Source organism: Oncorhynchus tshawytscha, linkage group LG16 (assembly GCF_018296145.1).
Source record: "Oncorhynchus tshawytscha isolate Ot180627B linkage group LG16, Otsh_v2.0, whole genome shotgun sequence".
Taxonomy (NCBI): Eukaryota; Metazoa; Chordata; class Actinopteri; order Salmoniformes; family Salmonidae; genus Oncorhynchus; species Oncorhynchus tshawytscha.
Window position 1 is genome coordinate 70,635,017 of NC_056444.1, and position 20,216 is coordinate 70,655,232.

A 20,216-nucleotide genomic window follows, 5' to 3' on the forward strand; every position below is an offset into this window, starting at 1 on the left:
TACTCCTCCCTCTCATCATTCCTGTTAAAGAACATTACTCCTCCCTCTCATCATTCCTGTTAAAGAACATTACTCCTCCCTCTCATCATTCCTGTTAAAGAACATTTCTCCCTCCCTCTCATCATTCCTGTTAAAGAACATTACTCCCTCCCTCTCATCATTCCTGTTAAAGAACATTACTCCCTCCCTCTCATCATTCCTGTTAAAGAACATTACTCCCTCCCTCTCATCATTCCTGTTAAAGAACATTACTCCCTCCCTCTCATCATTCCTGTTAAAGAACATTACTCCCTCCCTCTCATCATTCCTGTTAAAGAACATTACTCCCTCCCTCTCATCATTCCTGTTAAAGAACATTACTCCCTCCCTCTCATCATTCCTGTTAAAGAACATTACTCTCTCCCTCTCATCATTCCTGTTAAAGAACATTACTCCCTCCCTCTCGTCATTCCTGTTAAAGAACATTACTCCCTCTCATCATTCCTGTTAAAGAACATTACTCCTCCCTCTCATCATTCCTGTTAAAGAACATTACTCCCTCTCATCATTCCTGTTAAAGAACATTACTCTCTCTCATCATTCCTGTTGAAGAACATTACTCCCTCTCATCATTCCTGTTAAAGAACATTTCTCCCTCCCTCTCATCATTCCTGTTAAAAGAACATTACTCCCTCCCTCTCATCATTCCTGTTAAAGAACATTACTCCCTCCCTCTCATCATTCCTGTTAAAGAACATTACTCCCTCCCTCTCATCATTCCTGTTAAAGAACATTACTCCCTACCTCTCATCATTCCTGTTAAAGAACATTACTCCCTCCCTCTCATCATTCCTGTTAAAGAACATTACTCCCTCCCTCTCATCATTCCTGTTAAAGAACATTACTCCCTCTCATCATTCCTGTTAAAGAACATTACTCCCTCTCATCATTCCTGTTAAAGAACATTACTCCCTCCCTCTCATCATTCCTGTTAAAGAACATTACTCCCTCCCTCTCGTCATTCCTGTTAAAGAACATTACTCTCTCCCTCTCATCATTCCTGTTAAAGAACATTACTCTCTCCCTCTTATCATTCCTGTTAAAGAACATTACTCTCTCCTTCTCATCATTCCTGTTAAAGAACATTACTCCCTCCCTCTCATCATTCCTGTTAAAGAACATTACTCCATCCCTCTCATCATTCCCGATAAAGAACATTACTCCCTCCCTCTCATCATTCCTGTTAAAGAACATTACTCCCTCCCTCTCATCATTCCTGTTAAAGAACATTACTCTCTCCCTCTCATCATTCCTGTTAAAGAACATTACTCCCTCTCATCATTCCTGTTAAAGAACATTACTCCCTCCCTCTCGTCATTCCTGTTAAAGAACATTACTCCCTCTCGTCATTCCTGTTAAAGAACATTACTCTCTCCCTCTCATCATTCCTGTTAAAGAACATTACTCTCTCCCTCTTATCATTCCTGTTAAAGAACATTACTCTCTCCTTCTCATCATTCCTGTTAAAGAACATTACTCCTCTCATCATTCCTGTTAAAGAACATTACTCCCTCCCTCTCATCATTCCTGTTAAAGAACATTACTCCCCCTCTCATCATTCCTGTTAAAGAACATTACTCTCTCTCATCATTCCTGTTAAAGAACATTACTCCCTCTCATCATTCCTGTTAAAGAACATTACTCTCTCTCATCATTCCTGTTGAAGAACATTACTCCCTCATCATTCCTGTTAAAGAACATTACTCCCTCATTCCTGTTAAAGAACATTACTCCCTCCATCTCATTCCTGTTAAAGAACATTACTCCCTCTCATCATTCCTGTTAAAGAACATTACTCCCTCTCATCATTCCTGTTAAAGAACATTACTCCCTCCCTCTCATCATTCCTGTTAAAGAACATTACTCCCTCCCTCTCGTCATTCCTGTTAAAGAACATTACTCTCTCCCTCTTATCATTCCTGTTAAAGAACATTACTCTCTCCTTCTCATCATTCCTGTTAAAGAACATTACTCCCTCCCTCTCGTCATTCCTGTTAAAGAACGTTACTCCCTCCCTCTCATCATTCCTGTTAAAGAACATTACTCCCTCCCTCTCATCATTCCTGTTAAAGAACATTACTCCCTCCCTCTCGTCATTCCTGTTAAAGAACATTACTCCCTCCCTCTCATCATTCCTGTTAAAGAACATTACTCCCTCTCATCATTCCTGTTAAAGAACATTACTCTCTCTCATCATTCCTGTTAAAGAACATTACTCCCTCCCTCTCATCATTCCTGTTAAAGAACATTACTCTCTCCCTCTCATCATTCCTGTTAAAGAACATTACTCCCTCCCTCTCATCATTCCTGTTAAAGAACATTACTCCCTCCCTCTCGTCATTCCTGTTAAAGAACATTACTCCCTCCCTCTCATCATTCCTGTTAAAGAACATTACTCTCTCCCTCTCATCATTCCTGTTAAAGAACATTACTCTCTCCCTCTCATCATTCCTGTTAAAGAACATTACTCCCTCTCATCATTCCTGTTAAAGAACATTACTCCCTCCCTCTCATCATTCCTGTTAAAGAACATTACTCCCTCCCTCTCATCATTCCTGTTAAAGAACATTACTCTCTCCCTCTCATCATTCCTGTTAAAGAACATTACTCCCTCCCTCTCGTCATTCCTGTTAAAGAACATTACTCTCTCCTTCTCATCATTCCTGTTAAAGAACATTACTCCCTCCCTCTCATCATTCCTGTTAAAGAACATTACTCCTCCCTCTCATCATTCCTGTTAAAGAACATTACTCCTCCCTCTCATCATTCCTGTTAAAGAACATTACTCCCTCCCTCTCATCATTCCTGTTAAAGAACATTACTCCCTCCCTCTCATCATTCCTGTTAAAGAACATTACTCCCTCCCTCTCATCATTCCTGTTAAAGAACATTACTCCCTCCCTCTCGTCATTCCTGTTAAAGAACATTACTCTCTCCCTCCCATCATTCCTGTTAAAGAACATTACTCCCTCCCTCTCGTCATTCCTGTTAAAGAACATTACTCCCTCTCGTCATTCCTGTTAAAGAACATTACTCCCTCCCTCTCATCATTCCTGTTAAAGAACATTACTCTCTCCCTCTCATCATTCCTGTTAAAGAACATTACTCCCTCTCATCATTCCTGTTAAAGAACATTACTCCCTCCCTCTCATCATTCCTGTTAAAGAACATTACTCCCTCTCTCATCATTCCTGTTAAAGAACATTACTCCCTCTCATCATTCCTGTTAAAGAACATTACTCCCTCTCGTCATTCCTGTTAAAGAACATTACTCCCTCCTCTCGTCATTCCTGTTAAAGAACATTACTCCCTCTCATCATTCCTGTTAAAGAACATTACTCCCTCCCTCTCGTCATTCCTGTTAAAGAACATTACTCCCTCTCGTCATTCCTGTTAAAGAACATTACTCTCTCCCTCTCATCATTCCTGTTAAAGAACATTACTCTCTCCCTCTTATCATTCCTGTTAAAGAACATTACTCTCTCCTTCTCATCATTCCTGTTAAAGAACATTACTCCCTCCCTCTCATCATTCCTGTTAAAGAACATTACTCCCTCCCTCTCATCATTCCTGTTAAAGAACATTACTCCCTCCCTCTCATCATTCCTGTTAAAGAACATTACTCCCTCCCTCTCATCATTCCTGTTAAAGAACATTACTCCCTCCCTCTCGTCATTCCTGTTAAAGAACATTACTCTCTCCCTCTCATCATTCCTGTTAAAGAACATTACTCCCTCCCTCTCGTCATTCCTGTTAAAGAACATTACTCCCTCTCATCATTCCTGTTAAAGAACATTACTCCCTCCCTCTCATCATTCCTGTTAAAGAACATTACTCCCTCTCACCATTCATGTTAAAGAACATTACTCTCTCTCATCATTCCTGTTGAAGAACATTACTCCCTCTCATCATTCCTGTTAAAGAACATTTCTCCCTCCCTCTCATCATTCCTGTTAAAAGAACATTACTCCCTCCCTCTCATCATTCCTGTTAAAGAACATTACTCCTTCTCGTCATTCCTGTTAAAGAACATTACTCCCTCCCTCTCATCATTCCTGTTAAAGAACATTACTCCCTCTCATCATTCCTGTTAAAGAACATTACTCCCTCCCTCTCATCATTCCTGTTAAAGAACATTACTCCCTCCCTCTCGTCATTCCTGTTAAAGAACATTACTCTCTCCCTCTCATCATTCCTGTTAAAGAACATTACTCCCTCCCTCTCGTCATTCCTGTTAAAGAACATTACTCCCTCTCATCATTCCTGTTAAAGAACATTACTCCCTCTCATCATTCCTGTTAAAGAACATTACTCTCTCCCTCTTATCATTCCTGTTAAAGAACATTACTCCCTCCCTCTCGTCATTCCTGTTAAAGAACATTACTCCCTCTCATCATTCCTGTTAAAGAACATTACTCCTCCCTCTCATCATTCCTGTTAAAGAACATTTCTCCCTCCCTCTCATCATTCCTGTTAAAAGAACATTACTCCCTCCCTCTCATCATTCCTGTTAAAGAACATTACTCCTTCTCGTCATTCCTGTTAAAGAACATTACTCCCTCTCATCATTCCTGTTAAAGAACATTACTCCCTCTCATCATTCCTGTTAAAGAACATTACTCTCTCCCTCTCATCATTCCTGTTAAAGAACATTACTCTCTCCCTCTTATCATTCCTGTTAAAGAACATTACTCCCTCCCTCTCATCATTCCTGTTAAAGAACATTACTCCCTCCCTCTCATCATTCCTGTTAAAGAACATTACTTCCTCCCTCTCATCATTCCTGTTAAAGAACATTACTCCCTCCCTCTCATCATTCCTGTTAAAGAACATTACTCCCTCCCTCTTGTCATTCCTGTTAAAGAACATTACTCTCTCCCTCTCATCATTCCTGTTAAAGAACATTACTCCCTCCCTCTCGTCATTCCTGTTAAAGAACATTACTCCCTCCCTCTCATCATTCCTGTTAAAGAACATTACTCCCTCCCTCTCATCATTCCTGTTAAAGAACATTACTCTCTCCCTCTCATCATTCCTGTTAAAGAACATTACTCTCTCCCTCTCATCATTCCTGTTAAAGAACATTACTCCCTCCCTCTCATCATTCCTGTTAAAGAACATTACTCCCTCCCTCTCATCATTCCTGTTAAAGAACATTACTCCCTCCCTCTCATCATTCCTGTTAAAGAACATTACTCCCTCCCTCTCATCATTCCTGTTAAAGAACATTACTCTCTCCCTCTCATCATTCCTGTTAAAGAACATTACTCCCTCCCTCTCGTCATTCCTGTTAAAGAACATTACTCCCTCCCTCTCATCATTCCTGTTAAAGAACATTACTCCCTCTCATCATTCCTGTTAAAGAACATTACTCCCTCCCTCTCGTCATTCCTGTTAAAGAACATTACTCCCTCCCTCTCATCATTCCTGTTAAAGAACATTACTCCCTCTCATCATTCCTGTTAAAGAACATTACTCCCTCCCTCTCATCATTCCTGTTAAAGAACATTACTCTCTCCCTCTCATCATTCCTGTTAAAGAACATTACTCTCTCCCTCTAATCATTCCTGTTAAAGAACATTACTCCCTCTCATCATTCCTGTTAAAGAACATTACTCCCTCTCATCATTCCTGTTAAAGAACATTACTCCCTCTCATCATTCCTGTTAAAGAACATTACTCCCTCCCTCTCATCATTCCTGTTCTCCTCCCATTGTTTCTCCTCTCTTTTCCTTTTTATACGCTAAAACTATTTTTCGTCTGTGCCTGTATCTCTCGGCAGTGTATGTATCTCTCGGGCAGGCTACAATACTTTTAAGAGTCTATGAAGTATTTAGTGTGTAGTTTGTTCGTGGAGAAACAAGTGATAAGTGGGTTTTATCAAGTCCGTTAAACACTAGTCACAATGAAATCCGACATGCCTGAACTACCTGCAAAGACTACCAGCAAAGACCCAAAGACAGCTCTCAGGTCTGGTGCAAGCTGTTTCGTTTAAAACACTGGGAGTGGATCTATCACAGCTATTCAGATGCTACACACGCTCAGAGTCATACCATATAGTAGCTTCAGAGATAACAGATCTAACACACTTTCACTTTGTATTTTTTACCTCAGGCTGCTTAGTTTGAATGTAATCAGAAACCGCTTTTATCTGAGATATGGGAAGCCTAAAACACAGTGAGAGAAAGTACTAGTGAAGCCTACATTAAGGCCTGTTCACATGAGAGTACAGAGTGCTGTCTGCCATTATAAGATGATACAGATGACACAGCTCAAAGCCTCCCTCTCTCTCCCTCTTCCTCTCTCTCTCTCTCTCTCTCTCTCTCTCTCTCTCTCTCTCTCTCTCTCTAGAATGTCATTGAGCTTCAGACGTAGTGTTCTAACTCCCCTTAAAGCTAGCACGGATTGCTTTTCTACAGCCTCTATTGAGTTTGGCCTAGACTAGATGAGCACCATTTTTCCCACCATGACTTCAGCTGAATATAAAAACACAGCACTTAGCAATGCCAGGTTGTTGTTATAGGCCACTCCTCCCTTCCTCTGTAATATATGCCATTTAGCAGACAATTTTATCCAAAGGAACTTATAGTCATGCTCGCATACGATTTATGTACAGGTGGTTTAACCCACTAGCCTGGCATTACAGGCGCCATGTTCTACCAACTGAGCAACAGAGGACCACCCTACTCTACTGACTGGGGAATATCTACTAAAGAGACTTCCTGTTTCTCTGAGGTTCTTTTAATGGATTAGAATAGGAATTCCTCTCGTCTTCTCCTTGTAGATCAATCTCACTGCCTCGACACTTTCTCCTTCTTCTCTAACACACTTCTCCATTGTCGTGTCTTTACTATCATTACATTGAAGACTTATAGTTTTTATCAAAGATTCTCTGTAATTAGTATTACGCGATCAACTGATTAATCATGTAACTGTAATTAACTAGGAAGGCGGGGCAGATATTTTCAGATATTTTATCTGATCAATTAGTTTTCGAATTAATTAATTATTTACTTTACCTCACGTTAGTCTCATTCCAGACGTCGTAAATTGTCGGTTATCTGCACGAACCCAGTCTTCACTATGAGTCATCCATACATCAATTGTCTTAAATAATTAATGTATTACTAACTAAGTAATTGACAGAAATGCATAAACAAACAGTAAATATGGTTACAAGAAATGATAGGAGAATGTGCCCTAGTGGGCTAAACCGGCATGGCGGCTTGTTAGACAAAAGGGAAAGTGGGGGTCGACTAAGAAGTCACTACAGAGTGATAATTATAACAATTGAAATACTAATCCTTTGCACATGGACGCTTATTCATTCGGGAACAATTGCAATCAATCAATATATTTACGCTCAGTGTGTCGTCTTGATCGCTGGTGAAAAGTTTGTTTCTGTTGGAGAGTTTCATCCTCTCTCTCTCTCTGTCTTGGTTAGAGGGGATAGTTCAGAGTGACATTCATTCATTTGTCATTCTTTGCATTCAATGATACCGAATTCCTAGCTGCAGACTAGTAATTAATATCAAAGACTTGTTCTTATTCTGTCGGTATCGATAGTCTAAGAGTTTAACCACGTGGTATGGTTAAAAGATTCAGCAATGGTCTACAACCTTCGTCCTCTCCTAATGGAGAAAAACATGGTCTGGTGATAATTTCTCAAAGTTGGGGTTTTATTCAGAATTCCTTTGTTCCCTATGAAAATTTACTCTGCCTCTTATACTGTGTGGCCATGTGGCAGGGTTCTCCTCAGAAATGTACGACCTCTCTCTGACCACAGCAGCCTAGTTGAAGGAGGCAGGGGGAGGCAGGGAGAGGGGGATGGGGCTTGCTATACTCAAAGAGGGCAACGTCATGACACCATCTCATCCCTTCATCTAGTCATCTCACCACACTTCTGCACTTCTCCTTTCTCATCCTTCTCAGTCCCAATCCAGTGGCATGTGTTAGGAAGTGAACATTTGCCCCCCACCGGCCCACCCTTTACATCCCTGGACCTGTGTCTGAGGGACAGGAAGTGGGCATGTGTGAGCTGGTTCTGCCTGGCCGGCCGGCTGTTTTCCGGGTATTACCGTCCATTGACACAGTGTGACAAAGCCGTGTGGGCAGTGGAGCTCCTCTTAAAAGGATTACAGAGGGAGCGTGGAGCTGGGGAGGCAGGGACAAGAGGGGATGCTGGGCGACAGGGGGTGTGTGCATGCCCAATGAACCATCCTCTCCTCCTCCTCTTGCCTGGTTGGGGCTGGGAGAGTAGAGAGTCCGTGTTTAGCGTAAAACAAACAGGCAGGCTGGCGAGTGGCTGGCACCTGGAGTGGAGAAGTTTGTCACCTAGCCTGAAAGGAAACGAGGGAGCCGAAAGGAGGATATAGCATGAATTCTCCCTCCCTCACACACACACACACACACACACACTGCATTCCTGAGCCAGATCCCAGTCTGTCTTTGTTCATTAGGAGTGGGTTAGCATGTCACCATGTAACCACAATTCTGGAATCAGTCCTTTGGGACTTCTGTGGGTATCATCCCATTGTCCGTCTGCCACTCAGAAAGCGCCATGGTCAGACATGGAGTGTCTTTCCTCAACAAGGCTTTGAGGATGAGTCTTTGACGGCTTTGAAGAATAGTGCCACACAAAGTGATATTTGTACTAATCTGATGAATCAAGCCTCTTTCTGTCAGTGGAAGCTCAGTGATATGGGTAACATGCATGGATTACATTTCTTAAAGTTATATCCCATGTCCCGCCTGTCATTGGAAGAGTTGTATTATAGCCCCTGGCTAGGAGAGTGTCACACCCTTTCAGTAGAGATACTGTATGCATCATCATCATCATAATCATCATCATTGTCATTTAGCTGCCACACCTACCAGAGGGGCACACAAAATCTTATTCTATTCACCCCCCTTCTTCATCCTCTCTTTCTACCTGTCTCTGTCTCTCTGTGTCCTTCCCTGTCTCTACCTCTCTCTCTCTCTGAGGCATTCAATTCCCTCCATTTGTTATGTAACTATCCCTACGTCGTTCCGGATTGCTGCAGCCATGGTCTGACATGGATATATTTAGCCAGGCCTCCTCTCTCCACTCTGTCCTCCCGTACCCAGCATACCCAAGCAGCAATAAAACATGAATCTATTCAGACCCTCAGGCAGTGCAGTGACACACTTACTTTACATCCAGAACAATTACTGTAATGTCCACTAAATCTAGATTACAATGCACGTCCCACTGGGTTAGCGCAACGCACTAGTGAGCACACAGTTTCAGAGGGGGGTAGAGAGAGAGCAGGCACTGCTCTTAAAATGCTGGGTGCTCGTGTTGTTTTTACTTCAGCATGCATGCCCACTAATGGCATATTGATTGTGTATCTAGAGGCTGTGAGCTCACACGGAGATGGTAGTGTGTGTCCCCTCTTCCTGCTCCTCTCTTCTCGTCTCTCTTCTTTTCTTTCCCTTTTCTCTCCTCCTTCTCTCCTCCTTCTCTCCTCCTCCTCACACACACTGGACAGCAGCCAGCTCCTCACCTCAGATGGGCTGTGCAGCACAGAAGGCAGCATGCCACCTAGCGCCAAGGTCACGCTGGGCGGCCATATTGTATTTTATTACAAGGTGGGCTGCACTGAGCACTAATAAGGCATCTTGTTAGATTTATCACTCATGGCAACAGCAGCAGCAGATCAGGGGACGAGGCAGGTATCCAGAATGTTAATGCACTGTTCAAGTTTTTATGTTTGGCCAAGTTCTTTACTGTGCTTTAATTAATGCATAACTCATGCTCAGTGTACTGGTGTAAAGTAGATTAGAAGATGGTGCTGGTAGTTAAGGTCTATCTGGGAGGCTTGTGTTTTTGTGTGTATGTGAAGTGGACTATGACATGGTCTTTCCAGGAATAATGATGTAGGTTCAATTAGTACCCTCTGTTCAGTGTGCTCTGGTCTGATGACATCGTACCTGTTTTCTGAAATGTATGGTTGGGGTGGGAAGGTTGAAAATGCTTTGAATTTCTGTTCAGACTCCCTGCTCACTGCTACATGCAGTGTGGAGGGTCTCTCCTAATCCATTTGGTGAGATGGAAAGCCTAGAGATATACAATATCATATTATGTTCGTCATCTTCAAAACCATCGATTGTCAGAGAATACCATATTACTATAGAATGGCATAGTGTTCTATTTAATCATATGAATGAAAGCATGAAGACACTGTTTCTCCATCTCTGACCTCTCTCCCCTGCAGGTGACCCCAGTAGCAGGCCCTCCAGAGGGGGGTACCAGGGTGACCATCCATGGCATGAACCTGGGCCTGGCTTTCAGTGAGATGGTGGACAACGTGAAGGTGGCTGGGGTCAAGTGTTCCCCTGTGGAGGAAGGCTACATTATCGCTGAGCAGTAAGTCAACACACACACACACACACACACACACATTAACCTAGCCTTAACTCTAACCTTGGACGTTCCCACAATGTGTATTCTGTTGAAGGCTAAGTGAATGGAAAATGTTTACACAGAACAGTAATGGAATAATGACAGATGAGGCCTTGAAATAGAGTGACCTAAAAAGGGGAAATCGTTTATTATCTTCACAACAAATGATCTCAGTTGAAGACATTCTTTACCATGTTAAGACTAGCCAACAACAGCCATACAGCCACTAAGTCTGCAGCTTTCTGACCAGTGAGAGAAAATTAACATCACATAGGCCTAATTATATTAACTCTCAAGCCCTTGTGGCTGTATGCATGAGACAGGACTTTCTAACACAAGCTGGCAGCTCAGACACACACACACACCAGAGAGACAACTCTTAATTATGACTGGAGCTGGGCCAGCAGTCTGCCTGTTGTTTTCCTGTACAGGAAGATAGCCCATGCCTCACGCACGCGCACACACACACATAGACACACACACACTGTCAGTCCCAGAACATCTGTATGTGTTTACCTTTGTTTACTTGTTATGATTGTCTGGTACAGCAGAGAGCACATTAACCCTGGTTAATAATTGGCTTCCTGCTTCCTGCTGCCTCCCACAAATAGACTAGGTACAAGTCAGTATGAGTCAGGAGAGCAGTGCATTGTGGATACACTCCCCTCACCTAGACAGGTGTATATATACTGTAAACCTCTCAGCCTCCCTGTCTCTATCTTCACCTAGACAGGTGTATATATACTGTACACCTCTCAGTCTCCCTGTCTCTATCTTCACCTAGACAGGTGTATATATACTGTACACCTCTCAGTCTCCCTGTCTCTGTCTTCACCTAGACAGACATATATATATATATATACTGTACACCTCTCAGTCTCCCTGTCTCTGTCTTCACCTAGACAGGTGTATATATACTGTACACCTCTCAGCCTCCCTGTCTCTGTCTTCACCTAGACAGACGTATATATACTGTACACCTCTCAGTCTCCCTGTCTCTATCTTCACCTAGACAGACGTATATATACTGTACACCTCTCAGTCTCCCTGTCTCTGTCTTCACCTAGACAGGTGTATATATACTGTACACCTCTCAGTCTCCCTGTCTCTATCTTCACCTAGACAGGTGTATATATACTGTACACCTCTCAGTCTCCCTGTCTCTATCTTCACCTAGACAGGTGTATATATACTGTAAACCTCTCAGCCTCCCTGTCTCTATCTTCACCTAGACAGGTGTATATATACTGTACACCTCTCAGCCTCCCTGTCTCTATCTTCACCTAGACAGACGTATATATACTGTACACCTCTGAGCCTCCCTGTCTCTGTCTTCACCTAGACAGGTGTATATATACTGTACACCTCTGAGCCTCCCTGTCTCTATCTTCACCTAGACAGGTGTATATATACTGTAAACCTCTCAGTCTCCCTGTCTCTGTCTTCACCTAGACAGGTGTATATATACTGTACACCTCTGAGCCTCCCTGTCTCTGTCTTCACCTAGACAGGTGTATATATATATATATATATACTGTACACCTCTCAGTCTCCCTGTCTCTATCTTCACCTAGACAGGTGTATATATATATATACCTAGACTGTACACCTCTCAGCCTCCCTGTCTCTGTCTCTTCTTCACTAGACAGGTGTATATATACTGTACACCTCTCAGCCTCCCTGTCTCTGTCTTCACCTAGACAGGTGTATATATACTGTACACCTCTCAGCCTCCCTGTCTCTGTCTTCACCTAGACAGGTGTATATATACTGTACACCTCTCAGCCTCCCTGTCTCTGTCTTCACCTAGACAGGTGTATATATACTGTACACCTCTCAGTCTCCCTGTCTCTGTCTTCACCTAGACAGACGTATATATACTGTACACCTCTCAGTCTCCCTGTCTCTGTCTTCACCTAGACAGACGTATATATACTGTACACCTCTCAGCCTCCCTGTCTCTATCTTCACCTAGACAGGTGTATATATACTGTATACTGTATACCTCTCAGCCTCCCTGTCTCTGTCTTCACCTAGACAGACGTATATATACTGTACACCTCTCAGCCTCCCTGTCTCTGTCTTCACCTAGACAGGTGTATATATACTGTACACCTCTCAGCCTCCCTGTCTCTGTCTTCACCTAGACAGGTGTATATATACTGTATACTGTACACCTCTCAGCCTCCCTGTCTCTGTCTTCACCTAGACAGGTGTATATATACTGTACACCTCTCAGCCTCCCTGTCTCTATCTTCACCTAGACAGGTGTATATATACTGTACACCTCTCAGCCTCCCTGTCTCTATCTTCACCTAGACAGGTGTATATATACTGTACTGTACACCTCTCAGCCTCCCTGTCTCTGTCTTCACCTAGACAGACGTATATATACTGTACACCTCTCAGTCTCCCTGTCTCTGTCTTCACCTAGACAGACGTATATATACTGTACACCTCTCAGCCTCCCTGTCTCTGTCTTCACCTAGACAGACGTATATATACTGTACACCTCTCAGCCTCCCTGTCTCTGTCTTCACCTAGACAGACGTATATATACTGTACACCTCTCAGCCTCCCTGTCTCTGTCTTCACCTAGACAGACGTATATATACTGTACACCTCTCAGTCTCCCTGTCTCTGTCTTCACCTAGACAGACGTATATATACTGTAAACCTCTCAGCCTCCCTGTCTCTGTCTTCACCTAGACAGGTGTATATATATATATATACTGTACACCTCTCAGCCTCCCTGTCTCTGTCTTCACCTAGACAGGTGTATATATATATACTGTACACCTCTCAGCCTCCCTGTCTCTGTCTTCACCTAGACAGGTGTATATATACTGTACACCTCTCAGCCTCCCTGTCTCTGTCTTCACCTAGACAGGTGTATATATACTGTACACCTCTCAGTCTCCCTGTCTCTGTCTTCACCTAGACAGACATATATATACTGTACACCTCTCAGTCTCCCTGTCTCTGTCTTCACCTAGACAGACATATATATACTGTACACCTCTCAGCCTCCCTGTCTCTGTCTTCACCTAGACAGGTGTATATATACTGTACACCTCTCAGTCTCCCTGTCTCTGTCTTCACCTAGACAGACGTATATATACTGTACACCTCTCAGTCTCCCTGTCTCTGTCTTCACCTAGACAGACGTATATATACTGTACACCTCTCAGTCTCCCTGTCTCTGTCTTCACCTAGACAGGTGTATATATACTGTACACCTCTCAGCCTCCCTGTCTCTATCTTCACCTAGACAGGTGTATATATACTGTACACCTCTCAGCCTCCCTGTCTCTGTCTTCACCTAGACAGACGTATATATACTGTACACCTCTCAGTCTCCCTGTCTCTATCTTCACCTAGACAGGTGTATATATACTGTACACCTCTCAGTCTCCCTGTCTCTGTCTTCACCTAGACAGACGTATATATACTGTACACCTCTCAGTCTCCCTGTCTCTATCTTCACCTAGACAGGTGTATATATACTGTACACCTCTCAGCCTCCCTGTCTCTGTCTTCACCTAGACAGGTGTATATATACTGTACACCTCTCAGTCTCCCTGTCTCTGTCTTCACCTAGACAGGTGTATATATACTGTACACCTCTCAGTCTCCCTGTCTCTATCTTCACCTAGACAGACGTATATATACTGTACACCTCTCAGCCTCCCTGTCTCTGTCTTCACCTAGACAGGTGTATATATACTGTACACCTCTCAGTCTCCCTGTCTCTGTCTTCACCTAGACAGACGTATATATACTGTACACCTCTCAGCCTCCCTGTCTCTGTCTTCACCTAGACAGGTGTATATATACTGTACACCTCTCAGCCTCCCTGTCTCTGTCTTCACCTAGACAGGTGTATATATACTGTACACCTCTCAGCCTCCCTGTCTCTGTCTTCACCTAGACAGGTGTATATATACTGTACACTGTATACCTCTCAGCCTCCCTGTCTCTGTCTTCACCTAGACAGGTGTATATATACTGTACACCTCTCAGTCTCCCTGTCTCTGTCTTCACCTAGACAGGTGTATATATACTGTACACCTCTCAGCCTCCCTGTCTCTGTCTTCACCTAGACAGGTGTATATATACTGTACACCTCTCAGTCTCCCTGTCTCTATCTTCACCTAGACAGACGTGTATATACTGTACACCTCTCAGCCTCCCTGTCTCTGTCTTCACCTAGACAGGTGTATATATACTGTACACCTCTCAGTCTCCCTGTCTCTGTCTTCACCTAGACAGGTGTATATATACTGTACACCTCCTCAGTCTCCCTGTCTCTATCTTCACCTAGACAGACGTATATATACTGTAAACCTCTCAGCCTCCCTGTCTCTGTCTTCACCTAGACAGGTGTATATATACTGTACACCTCTCAGCCTCCCTGTCTCTATCTTCACCTAGACAGGTGTATATATACTGTACACCTCTCAGTCTCCCTGTCTCTATCTTCACCTAGACAGGTGTATATATACTGTACACCTCTCAGCCTCCCTGTCTCTATCTTCACCTAGACAGGTGTATATATACTGTAAACCTCTCAGCCTCCCTGTCTCTATCTTCACCTAGACAGGTGTATATATACTGTACACCTCTCAGCCTCCCTGTCTCTGTCTTCACCTAGACAGGTGTATATATACTGTACACCTCTCAGCCTCCCTGTCTCTATCTTCACCTAGACAGGTGTATATATACTGTACACCTCTCAGCCTCCCTGTCTCTGTCTTCACCTAGACAGACGTATATATACTGTACACCTCTCAGTCTCCCTGTCTCTGTCTTCACCTAGACAGGTGTATATATACTGTACACCTCTCAGCCTCCCTGTCTCTGTCTTCACCTAGACAGGTGTATATATACTGTAAACCTCTGTCTCCCTGTCTCTGTCTTCACCTAGACAGACGTATATATACTGTACACCTCTCAGTCTCCCTGTCTCTGTCTTCACCTAGACAGGTGTATATATACTGTAAACCTCTCAGTCTCCCTGTCTCTGTCTTCACCTAGACAGACGTATATATACTGTACACCTCTCAGTCTCCCTGTCTCTGTCTTCACCTAGACAGGTGTATATATACTGTACACCTCTCAGTCTCCCTGTCTCTGTCTTCACCTAGACAGGTGTATATATACTGTATACTGTATACCTCTGAGCCTCCCTGTCTCTGTCTTCACCTAGACAGGTGTATATATACTGTATACTGTATACCTCTGAGCCTCCCTGTCTCTGTCTTCACCTAGACAGGTGTATATATATATACTGTCTACACCTCTCAGCCTCCCTGTCTCTGTCTTCACCTAGACAGGTGTATATATATATATACTGTACACCTCTCAGCCTCCCTGTCTCTGTCTTCACCTAGACAGGTGTATATATATATATATACTGTACACCTCTCAGTCTCCCTGTCTCTATCTTCACCTAGACAGGTGTATATATATATATACTGTACACCTCTCAGCCTCCCTGTCTCTGTCTTCACCTAGACAGGTGTATATATACTGTACACCTCTCAGTCTCCCTGTCTCTGTCTTCACCTAGACAGGTGTATATATACTGTACACCTCTCAGCCTCCCTGTCTCTGTCTTCACCTAGACAGGTGTATATATACTGTACACCTCTCAGCCTCCCTGTCTCTGTCTTCACCTAGACAGACGTATATATACTGTACACCTCTCAGCCTCCCTGTCTCTGTCTTCACCTAGACAGACGTATATATACTGTACACCTCTCAGCCTCCCTGTCTCTATCTTCACCTAGACAGGTGTATATATACTGTACACCTCTCAGCCTCCCTGTCTCTGTCTTCACCTAGACAGGTGTATATATACTGTACACCTCTCAGCCTCCCTGTCTCTATCTTCACCTAGACAGGTGTATATATACTGTACACCTCTCAGCCTCCCTGTCTCTGTCTTCACCTAGACAGACGTATATATACTGTACACCTCTCAGTCTCCCTGTCTCTGTCTTCACCTAGACAGACGTATATATACTGTACACCTCTCAGCCTCCCTGTCTCTGTCTTCACCTAGACAGACGTATATATACTGTACACCTCTCAGTCTCCCTGTCTCTGTCTTCACCTAGACAGGTGTATATATACTGTACACCTCTCAGTCTCCCTGTCTCTGTCTTCACCTAGACAGGTGTATATATACTGTACACCTCTCAGTCTCCCTGTCTCTGTCTTCACCTAGACAGGTGTATATATACTGTACACCTCTCAGCCTCCCTGTCTCTGTCTTCACCTAGACAGGTGTATATATACTGTACACCTCTCAGCCTCCCTGTCTCTGTCTTCACCTAGACAGGTGTATATATACTGTACACCTCTCAGCCTCCCTGTCTCTGTCTTCACCTAGACAGGTGTATATATACTGTACACCTCTCAGTCTCCCTGTCTCTATCTTCACCTAGACAGGTGTATATATACTGTATACTGTATACCTCTGAGCCTCCCTGTAAGCACACAGCAGGACTTTCTGACCCTGAGTACAGTAGAGTTGAGTGGTTTATGGACCCTAACCCTCACCTTGACCCAAACCCTCACCTTGACCCAAACCATAACCCTCACCTTGACCCAAACCCTCACCTTTACCCTAACCATAGCCCTCACCTTGACCGTAACCCCTCACCTTGACCCAACCCTCACCTTTACCCTAACCATAACCCTCACCTTGCCCCTAACCCCTCACCTTGACCCAACCCTCACCTTTACCTTTACCCTAACCATAACCCTCACCTTAACCCAACCCTCACCTTGACTTCACCTAGACAGACGTGTACCCAACCGTCACCTTGATCCTCACCTTGACCCAACCCTCACCTTTACCCTAACCATAACCCTCACCTTAACCCAACACTCACTTTGATCCAAACCCTCAACTTAACCCTAACCCTCACCTTGACCCAAACCATAACCCTCACCTTGACCCAAACCCTCACCTTTACCCTAACCATAACCCTCACCTTGACCCTAACCCCTCACCTTGACCCAACCCTCACTTTTACCCTAACCATAACCCTCACCTTGCCCCTAACCCCTCACCTTTACCCAACCCTCGCTTTTACCCTAACCATAACCCTCACCTTTACCCTAACCATAGCCCTCACCTTGACCGTAACCCCTCACCTTGACCCAACCCTCACCTTTACCCTAACCATAACCCTCACCTTAACCCAACCCTCACCTTGACCCAACCGTCACCTTGATCCTCACCTTGACCCAACCCTCACCTTTACCCTAACCATAACCCTCACCTTAACCCAACACTCACTTTGATCCAAACCCTCAACTTAACCCTAACCAACCCTCACCTTAACCCAACCCTCACCTTGACCCAACCGTCACCTTGATCCTAACCATACCCCTCACCTTGACCCAACCCTCACTTTTACCCTAACCATAACCCTCACCTTGCCCCTAACCCCTCACCTTTACCCAACCCTCGCTTTTACCCTAACCATAACCCTCACCTTTACCCTAACCATAACCCTCACCTTTACCCTAACCATAACCCTCACCTTGACCCAAACCCTCACCTTTACCCTAACCATAACCCTCACCTTTATCGTAACCATAACCCTCACCTTGACCCTAACCCTCACCTTGACCCAAACCCTCACATTTACCCTAACCATAACCCTCACCTTTACCCTAACCATAACCCTCACCTTGACCCTAACCATAACCCTCACCTTGACCCAAACCCTCACCTTGACCCTAACCCTCACCTTGCCCCAAACCCTCAACTTGACCCAAACCCTCACCATGTCCCAAACCGTCTCCTTGACCCTAACCCTCACCTTGACAGGTGTAAGAACTGAATTGGAACCCTCTCTGTCAGTACAGTATGTCCCTCACATGTAGAGTAGAGTAGAGTAGAGTAGAGTAGAGTAGAGTAGAGTAGAGTAGAGTAGAGTAGAGCAGGGTTTCTTTAAAAAAATTCAGCCTGGGAAAATATGCAATTATACATAAATATCGGTACATTTCATTGCCCTTGTACCTAAAACAAATGCAATATAGGCAAAACAAATAGCAATTAAATGAATTACCCATATAAATAGCTATTCATGTTTATTTTACCCCATTAAAAACACTCTTACATATCTGTCTAGTTTAGAACTGTTGCTGTTAAAATACAATAAATCATTTTTTATTCTGAACTGGAATAAACTGATTGATCACATCACACAGATGTAGACCAGAACACACACACACACAGAGACACACAGACACACAGACACACACAGTCCTAATGTGAGGTGTGTGGCTGGTTGAAGTTTTCAACAAGCATGTCTATCCTGGGATCAGTTTTTGACAGTGCAACACTGAGGTGATGCTCAGCATTGACACTGTTTCTGTACTTGAGAACCCTGACTTGCATAGGTATGTGGTGCCAAACTGGATCTGAACATCTACTGCTTTCTCAGTCAGGCAGGAGACCGCTTCCTGCTGCAGATGAGCAACCCAGAACTGTGTTGGTCTCAAAAAACATCTTGCTTCAATCAGTTTATTCCAGTTCAGAATAAAAAGTAGTATTTTTTTTATTTTTAAAACAGCAACAGTTCCAACCTAGACTAGTTTAACAATTTCTACAGTAAAATGTACAGCAGGCCTCATTTTCCATCTGTACAGTTACCGGGGATTGCATCAGTAGCTAACTAGGTTGCTTTGGCTAATGCTAGCTATTAGCTGTGTACAAGGCCTGGGGACTGATGGAAAGAGAAACTTATATCTACTACTATGAGAGATAGTGCTCCCGTATTTCTGCTTATCACCTGTTATAAAATGATAATGCCTTGTTAGCTGACTTAGTTTTCCACTGGCAAAGCACTGTTTCCTGAAGCATTCTGCCCTGTTCTGAAAGAACTCCCTGGGTTTACCATCATGCTGTGGATGTTTGGTCAGGACCTGTCATTTTAATTTGTTCGTTTTGAGAGACACATTACTAAGCACTTCCATGCATAAAACACATTGTGGGCGCTCCTCGTTATTTCTCAAAGCTTGTATTAAACCAGGAGAGAGAATCTCATCGCTGTATTTGCGTTTCATGACGATTGAGCTCAGTCAGAACTTGTGGAGAAGTGATGGCGAGTGGGAATGACAAGTCAGTGGCTGACAGAGCATCATCTGCTGCTGAACAACAACGCTGTGGGTCGCGCAGTGATCTTCAAGAAAACTGAAAACAGAAAAAAAGATCAGGCAAACAGCGAAGCACACGGCATCTCCCTCTACCACTCCCTCTACCACTCCCTCTACCACTCCCTCTACCACTCCCTCTGCCACTCCCTCTACCACTCCCTCTGCCACTCCCTCTGCCACTCCCTCTACCACTCCCTCTACCACTCCCTCTACCACTCCCTCTACCACTCCCTCTGCCACTCCCTCTACCACTCCCTCTACCACTCCCTCTGCCACTCCCTCTACCACTCCCTCTACCACTCCCTCTGCCACTCCCTCTGCCACTCCCTCTGCCACTCCCTCTACCACTCCCTCTACCACTCCCTCTACCACTCCCTCTGCCACTCCCTCTGCCACTCCCTCTGCCACTCCCTCTGCCCTCCCTCTACCACTCCCTCTGCCACTCCCTCTGCCACTCCCTCTACCACTCCCTCTACCACTCCCTCTGCCACTCCCTCTGCCACTCCCTCTGCCACTCCCTCTGCCACTCCCTCTGCCACTCCCTCTGCCACTCCCTCTACCACTCCCTCTA

General features: G+C 44.1%; 1 protein-coding gene across 1 annotated transcript in view; it reads left to right on the forward strand.

The window, feature by feature from the left end:
- Positions 1 to 20,216, forward strand: part of LOC112240685 (plexin-A2-like) — a 437,296-nt gene that overhangs the window by 324,921 nt on the left and 92,159 nt on the right. The window contains exon 13 of the mRNA XM_042299563.1: positions 10,278 to 10,429. Coding sequence (XP_042155497.1) covers positions 10,278 to 10,429 — 152 coding nt within the window. The remainder of the gene's footprint in view (positions 1 to 10,277; positions 10,430 to 20,216) is intronic.